The 21806-nt window shown below is 38.7% G+C and overlaps 1 protein-coding gene across 1 annotated transcript in view; it reads left to right on the forward strand.

Moving 5' to 3' along the window:
* ADGRD1 (adhesion G protein-coupled receptor D1) overlaps nucleotides 1–21806 on the forward strand; it is a 1140767-nt gene that overhangs the window by 971740 nt on the left and 147221 nt on the right. Inside the window, exon 22 of the mRNA XM_053701862.1 lies at nucleotides 17238–17329. Coding sequence (XP_053557837.1) covers nucleotides 17238–17329 — 92 coding nt within the window. The remainder of the gene's footprint in view (nucleotides 1–17237; nucleotides 17330–21806) is intronic.

A 21806-nucleotide genomic window follows, 5' to 3' on the forward strand; every position in this document is an offset into this window, starting at 1 on the left:
TTCCCATTTGCCACTATTGACAATGCTGTATGTTGTGCAGGCTATATTGTTGCTATGGTATTCAGGAACATTGTGTCTATTAAATACAATAACAAAAGCATGCTGTGATGTCAAGAAGTGCACAGCTATGTAGCTATTCTCATTCCAGTGCAATTAATTCTGCTGCATAGCACACAGTGAAACATATGGAAGATAGAATAATACTAGTCTTTACAGACTTATTTCTATTAACATTCTAATGCTTAACTTTAGCACACACACATCCCAAATTATATATATATATATATATACCTGTATGTATATATATATATATATATATATATATATATATATATATATATATAATACATTTCAACAAACTAAAAATAAAAAATACATCCTTGCAAATGTCTTTCCAAAATGTTGCAGCATTATTTATTGTTTTTTTTGCATTTCTAGTGATCCATTTTACTGTGCAAGATATTATGTGATGCATTTAAAGTGAATTTAAAGTGACAGTGTACTGTGATGTCTTACCTTCCCTTTGTATTCTCAATTATCCATTGTATCTGCTACAGTGGCCCCTATTTAACAAAGGTCTGTTGGACCTGATCCGAAAGTGCGGATCAGGTCCGACAGACCTTACTGAATGCGGAGAGCAATGAGCAACGTCGCCCCCTGCAGGCTCGCCAGAAACATGGGCCCTCAAGCTCCATCCGGAGCTTGATAAATGGACCCCAATGTGTTAACAAAAAGCTCCATTACCTTTATTTTGTAATTTGAAATAGATGCTTTTTTTTCTGTTGTCTACTTAAAATTTTCAATACATGAGTACTGTGCAAAAACAAATAGGTGATGAAGAGATAACAGTCCTAGGAAATGTGCTAAAATGTTACATTTTTAATTGTTATCTCTAAGGGCTAGATTTATCAAGCAAGGGCGGGCAGGGGCGGACATATTCGCTCCACCTCAGCTGGCCTCTGGTGGGCAGTTTTCTGAATCACTGGTGGAATTTGACAATGCACACACGCGCTATTTTGAGCTTGTGTGCAATCTTGCCCCCTGCCCACGCATAGCCAATCATGCATGGGCAGGAGCTGTCAATCTCCCTAGAAATTCTCCAGCTAAGAGGGGGAGAAGAGTGTAGGAAGCAGCGGTCTCATGACCACTGCTTGATAAATACTGACTGCGGGTTCTCTTGTGAGAACCTGCAGTCATCGGGAGAAGAGGGGCTTGATAAATCGAGCCCTAAGTATGGGTATAGTATGGGTATGGGTGTATCCAGTGAGAGATGAGGAGGACTGAGTGCATATATAGATAGATAAGATATTGAAGTCTGCAAACTCAAACCATGTGGGGCTAGATTATGAGGGTGCGCTGTTTTGCTAGAGCAATATTTAGTTTATCACAACTGTTTGCATTTGTATTACAAGCTGAAAGTAAATGTGAACACGTGAGCGGAATCACAATTTACGTTAGTCGGGTTAGCGCATCTTCCGAGCTCTGGTTAACTGTTATGAGAGACAAAAAAATACTTCAAAAATACATTTAAATAGTTACAGTCATAGCACCTCTTTTCTCATAAAAAAAAATATTAATAAAAATATTGCACAAAAAAGGTATAAGGGTTCAAAGATTGAGGTCTCAGGTGTTTAGACTGCTGCTTCATAACTTCTGAAACAAGAGGGATCAAGCTCCATTCAGAAGAAAATTTAATGAAATATTTACGGTAAATACACAGTTAAACACTGCATTAAATTTGAATATTGCATACATTTGCTTTTACATGTTTTCAGCTATTTGACTGCAAAGGGCTTTAATGCGACACTCCAACACTGCGGATCAGGTCCGCAAGACCTCGCTAAATGCGGAGAGCAATACGCTCTCCGCATTTAACATTGCACCAGAAGCTCACAAGAGCTGCTGGTGCAACGCCGCCCCCTGCTGACTCGCGGCCAATCACAGGGGGGTTGATTTCCGGCGATTCCTGTCCGCCTGCTTCATAAGTTGTGTTTCTGGCGAGTCTTCAGACTCGCCAGAAACACAGCCCTTCAAGCTCTGTACGGAGCTTGATAAATGGGCCTGATCATATGTATAAATATGTATCTATGTCTGTCTGTAAATACATAAATGCATCTATACACACACACATATATATATATATATATATATATATATATATATATATATATATATATATATATATATATACACACATACATCTTTAAACATGTATATGTATGTAGCCCTTTGCATGCCTTTTTTTATATTTATTTTTTTATTAGATAGTGTTATTATGAGTATAACTGTACTTTTAAATGCTATCCCAACACGCTTTAAAATCAATGGCACTAAAGCGATAATGTTTACTTTAAACCTGTAATATGCACGCTACTTATGACGCACAAACAGCCACAATAAATCTGAAATTGCTCAGGCGCAACAGTCAGCGTGCCACTCGTAATTTAGCCCTCAATGTGGTTTGCATTAAAAACATTTTGTAACATGTTCTTTGTCCACAGTGGCTTGTACAGTTACAGTAAGAATTTAGGTATTATTTGAAAATGTGCCTATGTGGTATAAAAGAGTAATTATTCAGCAGTGTGTTTTGTAGGTCTTTTCATGCTTAGCTGAAGGTATTTGTTCTTGCCATTCTTTAGTTTTTTTTAACATCTTTATTTTTCACTTCTGATCCAGGTTAGGAAAAATAGTAAGAGCTACTTTGTATCTCCCAGAACAGAGATTTATTGAAGATATCTTTACCTCTGAGCGTTCCTCTTTCAAGGTTATTTGAGGTGCAAGTAAAATAAAATTACATAATCCTGAAGCTATCTTCAGCACAGCACATGGCTAATGAGTTCTTTTAAGTTTTTTTTTCGTTATACAGAGTTTGAGACCAGTTTTATTTTTGTATGTATGAAGGTATATTTTACATTCTAGATCCCTTTTAAAATTAAAGAGACTCATACATCAATCCGGTTTTGTGCAATGTCTCTGGACTCTGACACTCTATGAAGCCCTATGTACTAAACAAAGGACGGACAATTTTCTCCACTAGGGAACCTGTCCACCCATCTCTGCTGTGTACAGTGCACACTGCCCGCAGTTATAATTGCACAAAGATTCGCTTGTGCAGCTCTGCACCTGATCTCACACACCCTGTCAATAAACCTGTACGAACATAGAGGAGAGGTTAAAAAGCAGCCGCTGTATGAGCGCTTCATCTTAATTTGCAGTTAGCAGGCTCGCATGAGTGAGCCTGCATTGCAAGAACTCAAAAGCAGCCTTCACTGATTAGTACACATAGCCCTTGTTGTGTGTTTATTAAAGGGATAGTAAACACCAAAAATGTTATTGTTTAAAAAGATAGATAATCCCTTTATTTACCATTCTCCAGTTTTGCATAACTAACACTGTTATAGAAATATACTTTTTACCTCTGTGCAGGGCCGTCTTTAATACAGGGCAAAAGGGGCAGCTGCCCAGGGCTGATGATCCACTGCTGGGCTAATCATTTAAAAAACAATTATAAAATAAATTGATTTAGTTGTTTTTTGGGATGTTGGGGTGGAGAGCGAAATTGCATGGGGTGGGGGGCCCAAGAAATTGTTTGCCCAGGGTCCAGTCAATATTAAAGAAAGCCCTGCCTCTGTGATTACCTTGTATCTAAGCTTCTGCTGACTGCCTCCTTATCTCAGATCTTTTGACAGACTTGCATTTCAGGCAATTAGTGCTGACTCTTAAATAACTTCACGTGCATGTGCACAATGTTATCTATATGAAACACATCAACAAAGCCCTCTAGCTGTGAAAAACTGTCAAATGCATTCAGATGAAAGGCGGCCTTCAAGGGCTTAGAAATTAGCATATGGACCTTCCTAGTATTAGCCTTCAACTAAGAATAACAGGAGAACAAAGCAAATTTGATGATAAATTAGAAAGTTGTTTAAAATGACATGCCCTATCTGAATCATGAAAGTTTAATTTGGACTTTACCATCCTTTTAAGAATACACTATTTGGTTTGTAATAAAAAAAAATTATCATTTGCATGTAAAAGATAATCGGCTAGATTACAAGTCTTGCGTTATGAGTAAAAAAGCAGCGTTAAGGCTCATAACGCTGCATTTTTACTACCGCTGGTATTACGAGTCTTGCAGATTTATGGGCACCGCACACTTTTTGCGTTTAGTCTATTTTCAATGGGACTTCCATTGCGCCGGTATTACAAGCTTTTTTTTTAGGCCAAAAAGTGAGCGGTACAGCCTATCCCGCAAGATTTGTAACGCATTCTAAAGTTAGTAGTTATGAGTTTTACACTACAGAGCTGTAGCATAAAACTAATAACTAAAGTGCTAAAAAGTACACTAACACCCATAAACTACCTATTAACCCCTAAACCGAGGCCCTCCCGCATCGCAAACACTAAAATAAAATTATTAACCTGCCCTCATCTGCCCTCATCGAAGCGGCAAGAAGTCCTCAACGAAGCCGGGAGAAGTCTTCATCCAAGCCGGGAGAAGTGGTCCTCCAGACGGGCAGAAGTCTTTATCCAGACAGCATCTTCTATCTTCATCCATCCGGTGCCAATCAGCCAATAGAATGCGAGCTCAATCCTATTGGCTGATTGGATCAGCCAATAGAATTGAAGTTCAATCCTATTGACTGATTGCATCAGCCAATAGGATTTTTTCAACCTTAATTCCGATTGGCTGATAGAATTCTATCAGCCAATCGGAATCTAAGCGACGCCATCTTGGATGACGTCACTTAAAGGTACCTTCATTCTTCAAGTAGTCGTCGTTGGAAGAGGATGCTCCGCGCCGGATGTCTTGAAGATGGACCTGCTCTGCACTGGATAGATGAAGATAGAAGATGAAATCTGGATGAAGACTTCTGCCCGTCTGGAGGACCACTTCTCCCGGCTTGGATGAAGACTTCTCCTGGCTTCATTGAGGACTTCTTGCCACTTCGATGAGGAGGACTTCTCCCTGCTTCGTTTAGGATCTTCAAAACTGTAAGTGGATCTTCAGGGTGTTAGTATTAGGTTTTTTTAAGGGTTTATTGAGTGGGTTTTATTTTTAGGTTAGGGCTTTGGGCAGCAATAGAGCTAAATGCCCTTTTCAGGGCAATGAGGAACTTAGGTTTTTTTAGTTAGGGTTTTATTTGGGGGGTTGGTTGTGTGGGTGGTGGGTTTTACTGTTGGGGGGGTTGTTTGTATTTTTTTTTTTAGGTAAAAGAGCTGATTTCTTTGGGGCAATGCCCGGCAAAAGGCCCTTTTAAGGGCTATTGGTAGTTTAGTTTAGGCTAGGGTTTTTTTTTTATTTTGGGGGGGCTTTTTTATTTTGATAGGGCTTTTAGATTAGGTGTAATTAGTTTAAATATCTGTAATTGTATTTAATTTAGGTAATTTATTTAATTGTAGTGTAAGGTTATGTGTTAGTGTAACTTAGGTTAGGTTTTATTTTACAAGTAAATTTGTATTTATTTTAGCTAGGTATTTAGTAAATAGTTAATAAATATTTAGTAACTATTCTACCGATCAGCCAATAGAATGCAAGCTCAATCTGATTGGCTGATTGGATCAGCCAATCAGATTGAACTTGAATCTGATTGGCTGATTGCATCAGCCAATCAGATTTTCTTACCTTAATTCTGATTGGCTGATAGAATCCTATCAGCCAATTGGAATTCGATGGACGCCATCTTGGATGACGTCATTTAAAGGAAACTTCATTCGTCGTTCAGTCGTCGGGCCAGATGGATTTTCCGCGTCGGAGGGCTGAAGAAAGAAGATTGAAGATGCTGCTTGGAGGAAAACTTCGCCCCAATGGAGGGCCTCTTCTTTGCCGCTTGGATGAAGACATCGCCAGGTGGAAGACTTCTTCTTTGCCGCCTGGATGAAGACATCGCCGGATGGAAGACTTCTTCTTTGCTGCTTGGATGAAGACATCGCCCGGATTGGATGAAGAGTTCGGCCCGGCTAGGTGAAGACGACTCAAGGTAGGGAGATCTTCTGGGGCTTAGTGTTAGGTTTTTTTATGGGGGGGTTTGGGTGGGTTTAGAGTAGGGGTATGTGGGTGGTGGGTTTTAATGTTGGGGGGTGGTATTGTGTTTTTTTTTTACAGGCAAAAGAGCTGTTTACTTTGGGGCATGCCCCGCAAAAGGCCCTTTTAAGGGCTGGTAATAGAGCTGTTAACTTTTGTAATTTAGAATAGGGTAGGGAATTGTTTTTATTTTGGGGAGCTTTGTTATTTTATTAGGGGGCTTAGAATAGGTGTAATTAGCTTAAAATTCTTGTAATCTTTTTTTATTTTTTGTAATTTAGTGTTTTTTTTTTGTAATTTAGTTTATTTAATTGTATTTTAGTTTAGATATTTGTAGTTTATCTAATTTATTGATAGTGTAGGTGTATTTGTAACTTAGGTTAGGATTTATTTTACAGGTAATTGGGTAATTATTTTAACTAGGTAGCTATTAAATAGTTCATAACTATTTAATAGCTATTATACCTAGTTAAAATAATTAACAATTTACCTGTAAAATAAATATAAACCCTAACATAGCTACAATGTAATTATTAATTATATTGTAGCTATCTTAGGGTTTATTTTATAGGTAAGTATTTAGATTTAAATAGGAATATTTTAATTAATAATATTAATATTAGATTTATTTTAATAATAGTTTAGTTAGGGATGTTAGAGTTAGATAGGGTTATTATACTTTATATATATATATATATATATATATATATATATATATATATATATATATATATATATATATATATAATATAATATAATAAAGATATTAACTATATTAACCCTAATATAATAAGGGTTAATATAGTTAATATATATAATATAATAACTATATTAACTATATTAACCCTAATATAATTAGGGTTAATATAGTTAATATAGCTGGCGGCGGTGTAGGGGGATTAGATTAGGGGTTAATACATTTATTATAGGTGGCCGCGGTGTAGGGGGATGTAGATTGTAGGCAAAAGAGCAGTTTACTTTGTGACAAAGCCCCGCCAAAAGCCCTTTTAAGGGCTGTCAAAAGAGCTGAATTCTTTGGGGCATGCCCCGCAAAAAGCCCTTTTAAGGGCTGGCAAAAGAGCTGTTACTTTGGGGCAATGGTACGCAAAAAGCCCTTTTCAGGGCTATTTGTAGGGTTAGACTTAGGTTTAGTGGTAGGGATAGTTTAGTATTTTAGGGGTTAAATAATTTAATATAGATGGCGGCGGGGTAGGGGGATTAGATTAGGGGTTAATAATTTTAAAATAGATAGCGGCGGGGTAGGGGCTCACTTTAGGGGGTAGGTAAGGTAGATGGCGGCGGTGTTAGGGGCTCACTTTAGGGGGTTATAGATTTAATATAGCTGGCGGCGGTTTAGGGGTTAATAAGTAAAGAAATCCCTATTAGCAAATAGGTAATAGCATGCGCCAAATGTGTTTGTGATATAAGAGAAAAAAAGGGGATATTAGTAATATGTATTAATGGTGTGATATTGTGTGAGGCTGAAAAATGAGAAAAGAGAGAGTTTTTTTAGGATAAATTAAAAACTCATGTGAATATAAAGAGATTTCAAAAGGTGCAAATGTGAATCATATTAACTATACCCTAGTGGGTAGTGTGTGAAAAAAAGAGATAATATTACTAATGCAATAGGTGCAAAATTAAGTACTTGATGGTAAAATCAATTCATGTAAGAAGGCATATATATATCTCTATAGAAAAACAAAAACAGAAAAAATATATCCAAAATATATATGTGCTAGTAATCAAACAGTTCTTAATATATGACAAACAAACTTATCGTGATATAAGTCCCATAGAAGATAGTGCTGGTAAGTGAAGCCGACAAGTGTCAATGTCTCTGCGAGAATGTTTTTTTCAAACTTATAGATGTTTTGTAGTAAGAGGAATTCACCAAAAAGGTAGGCAGCTGGTCTTGGGTGTGTCTGATCGAGTAACACAGTCTCTAAAATAGGTAAAAGGAAAGACAGCGCCTCATAGTGCAAATAAGTTCCAACAGTAATGGATCACACTGAGCAAATAACAGATGGTAATATACTCACAAGGATATTGGCACCTTTGTTGAAAGAGGTGCAAAAAGGCAGACTGACATTTAAATCAGCAGTCAGTACGCTGGAGCCAAATAGATTCAGCTTTCCTGGATGGGCAGCTGTGGACTCTCCTCTTTTAGACAGGAGCAGAATACTCTGGTGTTATGCTGTATAAATAAACAGCAGGCGGTGTTGTATTTGGCAGGCAAAGTAGAAAGCAATTAGTGCTGAGATAAATAAAGTTTAAAAACACTTTATTATATGAGCTTAGGATGCGTTTCTCGGCCGCAAGCTCCTGGCCGTTTCATCAGGTAAAATGTATTACACATGTGGTTACAAAAGATGTTTAAAAAGCCTGCCAATATATTTGATTGGTCCCAGTCTGACCAATCCCAAAGTGATACAATTTTAAAAAACAACAATGTTACAACATATGATATGTGATTGACAAAGTAAATAAGTTACGATACCAGATGTTATTTCTTTCATGTAATTAGCAAGAGTCCATGAGCTAGTGACGTATGGGATATACATTCCTACCAGGAGGGGCAAAGTTTCCCAAACCTCAAAATGCCTATAAATACACCCCTCACCACACCCACAATTCAGTTTTACAAACTTTGCCTCCTATGGAGGTGGTGAAGTAAGTTTGTGCTAGATTCTACGTTGATATGCGCTCCGCAGCAAGTTGGAGCCCGGTTTTCCTCTCAGCGTGCAGTGAATGTCAGAGGGATGTGAGGAGAGTATTGCCTATTTGAATGCAGTGATCTCCTTCTACGGGGTCTATTTCATAGGTTCTCTGTTATCGGTCGTAGAGATTCATCTCTTACCTCCCTTTTCAGATCGACGATATGCTCTTATTTATATACCATTACCTCTGCTGATTTTCGTTTCAGTACTGGTTTGGCTTTCTACAAACATGTAGATGAGTGTCCTGGGGAAATCTTATTTTCTGTGACACTCTAAGCTATGGTTGGGCACTTTATTTATAAAGTTCTAAATATATGTATTCCAACATTTATTTGCCTTGACTCAGAATGTTCAACATTCCTTATTTTCAGACAGTCAGTTTCATATTTGGGATAATGCGTTTTTTTTCCCTGTGGGCTGTTAGGCTCGCGGGGGCTGAAAATGCTTCATTTTATTGCGTCATTCTTGGCGCAGACTTTTTTGGCGCAAAAAAATCTTTTCTGTTTCCGGCGTCATACGTGTCGCCGGAAGTTGCGTCATTTTTTGACGTCCTTTTGCGCCAAAAATGTCGGCGTTCCGGATGTGGCGTAATTTTTGGCGCCAAAAAGCATTTAGGCGCCAAACAATGTGGGCGTATTATTTGGCGCCAAAAAATATGGGCGTCGCTTTTGTCTCCACATTATTTCAGTCTCATTTTTTCTTTGCTTCTGGTTACTAGAAGCTTGTTTATTGGCATTTTTTCCCATTCCTGAAACTGTCATTTAAGGAATTTGATCAATTTTGCTTTATATGTTATTTTTTTTCTCTTACATATTGCAAGATGTCTCACGTTGCATCTGAGTCAGAAGATACTTCAGGAAAATCGCTGTCTAGTGCTGGAACTACCAAAGCTAAGTGTATCTGCTGTAAACTTTTGGTAGCTATTCCTCCGGCTGTTGTTTGTATTAATTGTCATGACAAACTTGTTAAAGCAGATAATATTTCCTTTAGTAATGTACCATTGCCTGTTGCAGTTCCCTCAACATCTAAGGTGCAGAATGTTCCTGATAACATAAGAGATTTTGTTTCTGAATCCATCAAGAAGGCTATGTCTGTTATTTCTCCTTCTAGTAAACATAAAAAATCTTTTAAAACTTCTCTCTCTACAGATGAATTTTTAAATGAACATCATCATTCTGATTCTGATGACTCTTCTGGTTCAGAGGATTCTGTCTCAGAGATTGATGCTGATAAATCTTCATATTTATTTAAAATGGAATTTATTCGTTCTTTATTTAAAGAAGTACTAATTGCTTTAGAAATAGAGGATTCTGGTCCTCTTGATACTAATTCTAAACGTTTAGATAAGGTGTTTAAATCTCCTGTGGTTATTCCAGAAGTTTTTCCTGTTCCTAATGCTATTTCTGAAGTAATTTCCAGAGAATGGGATAAATTGGGTAATTCATTTACTCCTTCTAAACGTTTTAAGCAATTATATCCTGTGCCGTCTGACAGATTAGAATTTTGGGACAAAATCCCTAAAGTTGATGGGGCTATTTCTACCCTTGCTAAACGTACTACTATTCCTACGTCAGATGGTACTTCGTTTAAAGATCCTTTAGATAGGAAAATTGAATCCTTTCTAAGAAAAGCTTATCTGTGTTCAGGTAATCTTCTTAGACCTGCTATATCTTTGGCTGATGTTGCTGCAGCTTCAACTTTTTGGTTGGAGACTTTAGCACAACAAGTAACAGATCATGATTCTCATAATATTATTATTCTTCTTCAGCATGCTAATAATTTTATCTGTGATGCCATTTTTGATATTATCAGAGTTGATGTCAGGTTTATGTCTCTAGCTATTTTAGCTAGAAGAGCTTTATGGCTTAAAACTTGGAATGCTGATATGGCTTCTAAATCAACTCTACTTTCCATTTCTTTCCAGGGTAACAAATTATTTGGTTCTCAGTTGGATTCCATTATCTCAACTGTTACTGGTGGGAAAGGAACTTTTTTACCACAGGATAAAAAATCTAAGGGTAAAAACAGGGCTAATAATCGTTTTCGTTCCTTTCATTTCAACAAAGAACAAAAGCCTGATCCTTCATCCTCAGGAGCAGTTTCAGTTTGGAAACCATCTCCAGTCTGGAATAAATCCAAGCCTTCTAGAAAGGCAAAGCCTGCTTCTAAGTCCACATGAAGGTGCGGCCCTCATTCCAGCTCAGCTGGTAGGGAGCAGGTTACGTTTTTTCAAAGAAATTTGGATCAATTCTGTTCACAATCTTTGGATTCAGAACATTGTTTCAGAAGGGTACAGAATTGGTTTCAAGATGAGACCTCCTGCAAAGAGATTTTTTCTTTCCCGTGTCCCAGTAAATCCAGTGAAAGCTCAAGCATTTCTGAATTGTGTTTCAGATCTAGAGTTGGCTGGAGTAATTATGCCAGTTCCAGTTCTGGAACAGGGGATGGGGTTTTATTCAAATCTCTTCATTGTACCAAAGAAGGAGAATTCCTTCAGACCAGTTCTGGACCTAAAAATATTGAATCGTTATGTAAGGATACCAACGTTCAAGATGGTAACTGTAAGGACTATCTTGCCTTTTGTTCAGCAAGGGAATTATATGTCCACAATAGATTTACAGGATGCATATCTGCATATTCCGATTCATCCAGATCATTATCAGTTCCTGAGATTCTCTTTTCTGGACAAGCATTACCAGTTTGTGGCTCTGCCGTTTGGCCTAGCTACAGCTCCAAGAATTTTTACAAAGGTTCTCGGTGCCCTTCTGTCTGTAATCAGAGAACAGGGTATTGTGGTATTTCCTTATTTGGACGATATCTTGGTACTTGCTCAGTCTTTACATTTAGCAGAATCTCATACGAATCGACTTGTGTTGTTTCTTCAAGATCATGGTTGGAGGATCAATTTACCAAAAAGTTCATTGATTCCTCAGACAAGGGTAATTTTTCTGGGTTTCCAGATAGATTCAGTGTCCATGACTCTGTCTTTAACAGACAAGAGACGTCTAAAATTGATTTCAGCTTGTCGAAACCTTCAGTCACAATCATTCCCTTCGGTAGCCTTATGCATGGTAATTCTAGGTCTTATGACTGCTGCATCAGACGCGATCCCCTTTGCTCGTTTTCACATGCGACCTCTTCAGCTCTGTATGCTGAATCAATGGTGCAGGGATTACACAAAGATATCTCAATTAATATCTTTAAAACCGATTGTACGACACTCTCTAAGGTGGTGGACAGATCACCATCGTTTAATTCAGGGGGCTTCTTTTGTGCTTCCGACCTGGACTGTAATTTCAACAGATGCAAGTCTCACAGGTTGGGGAGCTGTGTGGGGATCTCTGACGGCACAAGGAGTTTGGGAATCTCAGGAGGTGAGATTACCGATCAATATTTTGGAACTCCGTGCAATTTTCAGAGCTCTTCAGTCTTGGCCTCTACTGAAGAGAGAATCGTTCATTTGTTTTCATACAGACAATGTCACAACTGTGGCATACATCAATCATCAAGGAGGGACTCACAGTCCTCTAGCTATGAAAGAAGTATCTCGAATTCTGGTTTGGGCGGAATCCAGCTCCTGTCTAATCTCTGCGGTTCATATCCCAGGTATAGACAATTGGGAAGCGGATTATCTCAGTCGCCAAATGTTGCATCCGGGCGAATGGTCTCTTCACCCAGAGGTATTTCTTCAGATTGTTCAAATTTGGGAGCTTCCAGAAATAGATCTGATGGCGTCTCATCTAAACAAGAAACTTCCCAGGTATCTGTCCAGATCCCGGGATCCTCAGGCGGAAGCAGTGGATGCATTATCACTTCCTTGGAAGTATCATCCTGCTTATATCTTTCCGCCTCTAGTTCTTCTTCCAAGAGTAATCTCCAAGATTCTGAAGGAATGCTCGTTTGTTCTGCTGGTAGCTCCGGCATGGCCTCACAGGTTTTGGTATGCGGATCTTGTCCGGATGGCCTCTTGCCATCCGTGGACTCTTCCGCTACGACCAGACCTTCTGTCGCAAGGTCCTTTTTTCCATCAGGATCTCAAATCCTTAAATTTAAAGGTATGGAGATTGAACGCTTGATTCTTAGTCAAAGAGGTTTCTCTGACTCTGTGATTAATACTATGTTACAGGCTCGTAAATCTGTATCCAGAGAGATATATTATAGAGTCTGGAAGACTTATATTTCTTGGTGTCTTTCTCATCATTTTTCTTGGCATTCTTTTAAAATTCCAAGAATTTTACAGTTTCTTCAGGATGGTTTAGATAAAGGTTTGTCCGCAAGTTCCTTGAAAGGACAAATCTCTGCTCTTTCTGTTCTTTTTCACAGAAAGATTGCTAATCTTCCTGATATTCATTGTTTTGTACAAGCTTTGGTTCGTATAAAACCTGTCATTAAGTCAATTTCTCCTCCTTGGAGTTTGAATTTGGTTCTAGGGGCTCTTCAAGCTCCTCCGTTTGAACCTATGCATTCATTGGACATTAAATTGCTTTCTTGGAAAGTTTGGTTCCTTTTGGCAATCTCTTCTGCCAGAAGAGTTTCTGAATTATCTGCTCTTTCTTGTGAGTCTCCTTTTCTGATTTTTCATCAGGATAAGGCAGTGTTGCGAACTTCTTTTGAATTTTTACCTAAAGTTGTGAATTCCAACAACATTAGTAGAGAAATTGTGGTTCCTTCATTATGTCCTAATCCTAAGAATTCTAAGGAGAAATCGTTACATTCTTTGGATGTTGTTAGAGCTTTGAAATATTATGTTGAAGCTACTAAGTCTTTCCGAAAGACTTCTAGTTTATTTGTTATCTTTTCCGGTTCTAGAAAAGGCCAGAAAGCTTCTGCCATTTCTTTGGCATCTTGGTTGAAATCTTTAATTCATCTTGCCTATGTTGAGTCGGGTAAAACTCCGCCTCAAAGGATTACAGCTCATTCTACTAGGTCAGTTTCTACTTCCTGGGCGTTTAGGAATGAAGCTTCGATTGATCAGATTTGCAAAGCAGCAACTTGGTCCTCTTTGCATACTTTTACTAAATTCTACCATTTTGATGTATTTTCTTCTTCTGAAGCAGTTTTTGGTAGAAAAGTACTTCAGGCAGCGGTTTCAGTTTGAATCTTCTGCTTATGTTTTTCATTAAACTTTATTTTGGGTGTGGATTATTTTCAGCAGGAATTGGCTGTCTTTATTTTATCCCTCCCTCTCTAGTGACTCTTGCGTGGAAAGATCCACATCTTGGGTAATCATTATCCCATACGTCACTAGCTCATGGACTCTTGCTAATTACATGAAAGAAAACATAATTTATGTAAGAACTTACCTGATAAATTCATTTCTTTCATATTAGCAAGAGTCCATGAGGCCCACCCTTTTTTTGTGGTGGTTATGATTTTTGTATAAAGCACAATTATTCCAATTCCTTATTTTATATGCTTTCGCACTTGTTTATCACCCCACTTCTTGGCTATTCGTTAAACTGAATTGTGGGTGTGGTGAGGGGTGTATTTATAGGCATTTTGAGGTTTGGGAAACTTTGCCCCTCCTGGTAGGAATGTATATCCCATACGTCACTAGCTCATGGACTCTTGCTAATATGAAAGAAATGAATTTATCAGGTAAGTTCTTACATAAATTATGTTATTTATATGTATGTAACAAAAATCCTACGGACCTAAAACAATAAAATAGTTTATCTGGTAGGTCATAAGGGGTTAATAACTTTATTAGGTAGCGGCGGGCTCCGGGAGCGGCGGTTTAGGGTTTAATACATATTTTATTGTTAGGATAGTGAGGGGGATAGCGGATAGAGGGTTAGACGTGTCGGGCTATGTTAGGGAGGCGTGTTAGACGTGTCGGGCTATGTTAGGGAGGCGTGTTAGACGTGTCGGGCTATGTTAGGGAGGCGTGTTAGACGTGTCGGGCTATGTTAGAGAGGCGTGTTAGACAGTGCGGGTGATTTAGACTTTAGTCAGGTTTTGTAGGCGCCGGCAGTTTCTAACGTGCCGTAAGTCACTGGCGACGCCAGAAATTTGAACTTGCGCAGATTTCTGGACATCGCTGGTTTGTCAGACTTACGGCACGTTAGCATCTGACGGCGCCGTATATGGGATAGCTTGAGTTGCGAGCTGAAACTGCGGGCGACGCGGGTTCCCTCGCTTGCGCCGCAAACTACTCAGTTTATCGGATCGCGCCCCAAGTTACCTGTAAAATAAATATAAACCCTAAAATAGCTACAATGTAATTATTAATTACATTGTAGCTATCTTAGGGTTTGTTTTATAGGTAAGTATTTAGATTTAAATAGGAATATTTTAATTAATAATATTAATATTAATTAGATTTATTTTAATAAGAATTTAGTTAGGGGTGTTAGAGTTAGATAGAGTTACATGCGGTGTAGGGGGGTTAGATTAGTGGTTAATCTATTTAATATAGATGGCGGCGGTGTAGGGGGATTAGATTAGGGGTTAATGTATTTAATATAGGTGGCGGCGGTGTAGGGGGATTAGATTAGGGGGTTATACATTTATTATAGGTGGTGGTGGTGTAGGGGGATTTAGATTAGACGCAAAAGAGCTGATTACTTTGGGACAATGCCCCGCAAAAAGCCCTTTTAAAGGCTGGTAAAAGAGCTGATTACTTTGGGGAAATGCCCCACAAAAAGCCCTTTTAAGGGCTGGCAATAGAGCTGTTACTTTGTGGCAATGTTACGCAAAAGGCCCTTTTAAGGGCTGGTAATAGAGGTGATTACTTTAGGGCGATTAGATTAGGGGTTAATGTATTTAATATAGCTGGCAGCGGTGTAGGGTTAATAAATTGGGGGTTAATAATTTTAATATAGCTGGCGGCGGTGTAGGGGGATTAAATTAGGGGTTAATAATTTTAATATAGCTGGCGGCAGGGTAGGAGCTCACATTAGGGGGTATGTAATGTAGATGGCGGCGGTGTAAGGGGCTCACATTAGGGGGAATGTAATGTAGGTGACGGCGGTGTAGGGGGATCACATTAGGGGGTTATACATTTAATGTAGGTGGCGGCGGGGTCCGGGAGTGGCGGTTTAGGGGTTAAATACTTTATTAGGGATTGCGGCGGGGGATCGTGGTTGACAGGTAGATAGACATTGCGCATGCGTTGGGTGTTAGGTTTTATTTGGCAGGTAGTTTAGGGAGTTACGGGGCTCCAATAGACAGCATAAGGCTTACTACGGCTGCATTTTGTGGCGAGGTGAAAATGGAGTAAGATTTCTCCATTTTCGCCAGGTAAGTCCTTACGCTGTATATTGGATACCAAACTGCGCGGGTTTGGTATACCTGTCTATGGCCCAAAAAACTACGGGCGAAGGCAGAAATATACGAGCGTAACTTATAGGTTACGCCGTATATGTGATACCAAACCAGCGCAAAATTCGGCATCGCCAGCTTTTGCGGGCGACGCTGCATATCGGATCGGGCCCCAGATGTAGACCCAAGTCTACAGACTCCTGCTTGCTCCTGTTTGTATAATGGGGCTTTTCATATGTAGTGGAGGGGCGGAGGGGCAGCTTTTCCTGCTTTCTCAGCCCCTTTCACTGGGTGTCCCAGCCTAACCTCATCAACAGTGCTAAACTGGTAGCTTCTAAGTAAATTTTTAAACATTTTGTATACTGGGGTTTTTCAGTATCTGTGCATATTTGTCTTTATAGTGGTTGTTATCACATCCCGTTATATGAAAATTGGTGTATAATATCCCTTTAAATCTAAACATCTTTCTAAGTCACTTTAATTAATCTACCACAGTGTCTAGTTTGACCTAAACCTTATATTATTATTGTCTTCCACTTTAAGAATTTTTTTACTCACTGTCTACATTGAAAATGGGATTTCTGGTTCCATTTACCTCTACATTGGTGTATGATATGGTTATGAAAAATGATAAATGTTAAAGCAACCTCACAGCATAAGGACTGCTCTTTATAAAAGAAAAGTTTGAGTTAAAGGGACATGAAACCCAATTTTTTTCTTTCATGATTTAGAAAGAGCATGTCATTTTAAACAACTTTCTAATTCACTTCTATTATCTAATTTACTTCATTCTCTTGATATCACTTGCTGAAAAGCATATCTAGATATGCTCAGTAGCTGCTGATTGGTTGCTGCACACAAAAGGCCTTGTTTGATTGGCTCACACATGTGCATTGCTATTTCTTCAACAAAGGATATCTAAAGAATTGAGCAAATTAGATAATAGAAGTAAATTGGAAAGTTGTTTAAAATTGCATGCCCTATCTGAATCATGAAAGTTTAATTTTGGCTAGACTGCCCCTTTAAGAAGGTTTTAGTTTATTACAAAATATAAAAAAAAATAGTATTTTGTAAGTAGGATAAACGAGGGTTATTAGTATTATCTTATGTTCTTTATTCTATATAACTATGTATGTGTTTCTTGTGAATTTCAGTAATCCTGAATAAATTGTCATTATATGTTCCCAGTTAAGCTGAATATTATACTATTGCTTTCTCGTTGTAATTAGGTAAATATTGGCATCCTTATTGCAGTCACCAGAATTATCTCCAGAATTAGTGCTGACAATTACAAGGTGCACAGAGACGCTAATGGATTCAAGTAAGTACTTGACGTTAAGAATGATTGTCTAATTCTACCTAAGCAAAGTTGCCACTTGTTAAAGCGACATGAAACCCACATTTTTTTTCTTTCATGCTTTAGAAAGATTGTGCAATTCAAAAAAACTTTCCAATTTACTTCTATTATCTAATTTTCTTCATTCTCTTGATATCCTTTATTTAAAAGCATATTTAAATATGCTCAGTAGCTGCTTATTGGTGGCTGCACATAGATTGCTTGTGTGATTGGCTCACCCGTGTGCATTGCTATTTCTTCAACAAAGGATACCTAAAGAATGAAGCAGACTAGATAATAGAAGTAAATTGGAATGTTGTTTAAAATTGTATTCTCTACCTAAATCATGAAAGAAGAAAATTGGGTTTTATGTCTCTTTAAGTAACTTTGGGTGCTGGTAATGTTTAAAGGTCTAGGGCTGTATCCCTACACAAAACATATTATCTTTCTTTGGTTCTCCTTGGTATTACTCAGACAGCACTCCTTGAGTCCATATATGGAAAATGAACAGTGTTTCCATTAGAACAAAGGATTCTGGCTAAGACTATGCTACAAATGTCTCCTATAATAGCATTACACTGGCATGAGAAAATTTGTGTTTAAAACTGATGATTTAAGTAAATAGGTGATATATTGTGAAGCTTGTTTGCAAATACTTACCCAGAATCTCCTAGGGGCGATTATCTAAACCTCACCAGATAAGATGAAGTTTTTCATGCCGACCTTTGCAGGTGCTGCCCTGGTGAAATTATCTTTTAAAAGGAGCAGCCCCTGGGAGGGGTGAGATGTCTCCTATAGAAAGTATTGGAGCTCCCTGGAAAGGGAAATTTCACTGTATTGGGCGAAGTTAGCAGTGAGCAGGGACTGCACTTTAAAAATGAAATCCTGCAGCCAATATAAATCACATTGCACTGCTTTCTGCAATATATCATCTTACACTGCTTTCTGCAATATATCATCTTACTATCGCCTATATTGTTTTAAGTATTTTGCAAATCTTGTCACAACCATGCCACCTTTTTATTTGTAAGAAAAAAAATACGAAAATGCAGTATACGCCCATTAGCGAGACCCCCTGTTTTCAGGGAAAAAGTGGCGTTTTATAATTTCACCAGGGAAATAGGTCTGGCCGAGAGACCTTTAGATAATCAGCCCCTTAGTTGTGGTTTTCTAAAGAAGAATGTGCAGGTGTCTCTGAATTGCACTACACACTAGTTAAACAATAAGGATATTATGGTACCGATTTATCATTGTCTGTCCGACATGATACGCTGTAGCATTTAACATTGCACAAGCAGTTCTGGTGAACTGCTTGTGCAATGCCGCCCCCTGCAGATTTGCTGCCAATCGACCGCTAACAGGGGGTGTCAATCAACCTGATCGTATAGGATCAGACGGATTGCAACCTCAGAGGCACCAGACCACTTATGGAGCAGCGGTCTTAAGACTGCTGCTTCATAACTGCTGTTTCCTGCAAGCCTTAAGGCTCGCGCAGAAACAGGGGCATCAAGGGCCATTTGCCCTTAATAAATTGGCCCCTATGTCTATATGTGGGAGCTTTCATGTCTAGTAGCTCTTGTCTAGAAGCCTCTGTATGCAATTTTAATATAATGCTTAAGATAAATGAAAATGGTTGTATACACAGGTAGCGTCCCTTAACAGGCACATGTTGTATTCTGTTATCTGTACTATATTTAAATCTAAATCTTTAAGATAATTGAAAATGGACCTTATATATTATTTTATTTTTTGTTTGTAAGAATGAAGCTGGACTGTCTAGTACTTGCAAACCATTTTATTTTAAAATAAATACTACTATTTTGCTTTTGCCCATTGCATTATGGATACAATAGAAGGAGCACTGTTGAAGACTAACGGCTAGATTTAGAGTTCTGCGGCCAAAGGGGTGCGTTAGCTACGCGTGCTTTTTTTCCCCCGCACATTTTAAATACCGCTGGTATTTAGAGTTCACAGAAGGGCTGCGTTAGGCTCCAAAAAAGGGAGCGTAGAGCATATTTAACGCCACTGCAACTCTCGATACCAGTGGTGCTTACGGACGTGGCCAGCTTCAAAAACGTGCTCGTGCACGATTCCCCCATAGAAAACAATGTGGCTGTTTGAGCTGAAAAAAAACCTAACACCTGCAAAAAAGCAGCGTTCAGCTCCTAACGCAGCCCCATTGTTTCCTATGCGGAAACACTTCCAATATCTGCACCTAACACCCTAACATGAACCCCGAGTCTTAACACCCCCAACCTTACAATTATTAACCCCTAATCTGCCGACCCCGCTATCGCTGACACCTGCATATTATTATTAACCCCTAATCTGCCGCTCCGTACACCACCGCAAGCTACATTATAGCTATGTACCCCTAATCTTCTGCCCCTAACACAGCCGACCCCTATATTATATTTATTAACCCCTAATCTGCCCCCCCTCAATGTCGCCTCCACCTGCCTACACTTATAAACACCTAATCTGCCGACCGGACCGCGCCGCTATTATAATAAAGTTATTAACCCCTAATCCGCCTCACTCCCACCTCAATAACCCTATAATAAATAGTATTAACCCCTAATCTGCCCTCCCTAACTTCAAGCATTAACCCCTAATCTGCCGACCGGAGCTCACCGCTAATATAATAAATTTATTAACCCCTAAAGCTAATTCTAACCCTAACACCCCCCTAACTTAAATATAATTTAAATCTAACGAAATAAATTAACTATTATTAAATAAATGATTCCTATTTAAAGCTAAATACTTACCTGTAAAATAAACCCTAATATAGCTACAATATAAATTATAATTATATTGTAGCTATTTTAGGATTTATATTTATTTTACAGGTAACTTTGTAATTATTTTAACCAGGTACAATAGCTATTAAATAGTTAATAACTATTTAATAGTTACCTAGTTAAAATAATTACAAAATTACCTGTAAAATAAATCCTAACCTAAGTTACAATTAAACCTAACACAACACTATCAATAAATAAATTAAATAAAATACCTACAATTACCTACAATTAAACCTAACACTACACTATCAATAAATTAATTAAATACAATACCTACAAATAAATACATTTAAATAAACTAACTAAAGTACAAAAAAATAAAAAAGAACTAAGTTACAAAAAATAAAAAAATATTTACAAACATTAGAAAAATATTACAACAATTTTAAACTAATTACACCTACTCTAAGCCCCCTAATAAAATAACAAAGCCCCCCAAAATAAAAAAATGCCCTACCCTATTCAAAATTAAAAAAGTTCAAAGCTCTTTTACCTTACCAGCCCTGAAAAGGGCCCTTTGCGGGGCATGCCCCAAAGAATTCAGCTCTTTTGCCTGTAAAAAAAACACATACAATACCCCCCCCCCCAACATTACAACCCACCACCCACATACCCCTAATCTAACCCAAACCCCCCTTAAATAAACCTAACACTAAGCCCCTGAAGATCTTCCTACCTTATCTTCACCACGCCGGGTTCACCGATCGATCCAGAAGAGCTCCTCCGATGTCTTGATCCAAGCCCAAGCGGGGGGCTGAAGATGTCCTTGATCCAACTGAAGTCTTCATCCAAGCGGGAGCTGAAGAGGTCCATGATCCGACTGAAGTCTTCTATCAAGCGGCATCTTCAATCTTCTTTCTTCCGGATCAATGTTCATCCCGCCGATGCGGAACATCCATCTTCACCGACGACTTCCCGATGAATGACGGTTCCTTTAAGGGACGTCATCCAAGATGGCGTCCCTCGAATTCCGATTGGCTGATATGATTCTATCAGCCAATCGGAATTAAGGTAGGAAAATTCTGATTGGCTGATGGAATTAGCCAATCAGAATCAAGTTCAATCCGATTGGCTGATCCGATCAGCCAATCAGATTGAGCTCGCATTCTATTGGCTGATCGGAACAGCCAATAGAATGCGAGCTCAATCTGATTGAGTGATCGGATAAGCCAATCGGATTGAACTTGATTCTGATTGGCTGATTCCATCAGCCAATCAGAATTTTCCTACCTCAATTCCGATTGGCTGATAGAATCCTATCAGCCAATCGGAATTCGAGGGATGCCATCTTGGATGACGTCCCATAAAGGAACCGTCATTCGTCGGGAAGTCGTCAGTGAAGATGGATGGATCCGTGCTGGAGGTCTTGAAGATCAGCCGGTCGTCATTGGATTGAAGAGCATAAAAGATGCGGCTTGGATGAAGATGTTTGCCGGTCCGGATGTCCTCTTCTTCCCCCTTGGATCAAGACTTCAGCCGGAGGATGGACGTCACTCTTTAGCCCCCGCCTGGGCTTGGATGAAGACATCGGAGGCTCTTCTGGATCGATCGGTGATACCTGGCATGGTGAAGACAAGGTAGGAAGATCTTCAGGGAGGTAGTGTTAGGTTTATTTAAGGGGGGTTTGGGTTAGATTAGGGGTATGTGGGTGGTGG

This window comes from Bombina bombina, chromosome 2 (assembly GCF_027579735.1).
Source record: "Bombina bombina isolate aBomBom1 chromosome 2, aBomBom1.pri, whole genome shotgun sequence".
NCBI lineage: Eukaryota > Metazoa > Chordata > Amphibia > Anura > Bombinatoridae > Bombina > Bombina bombina.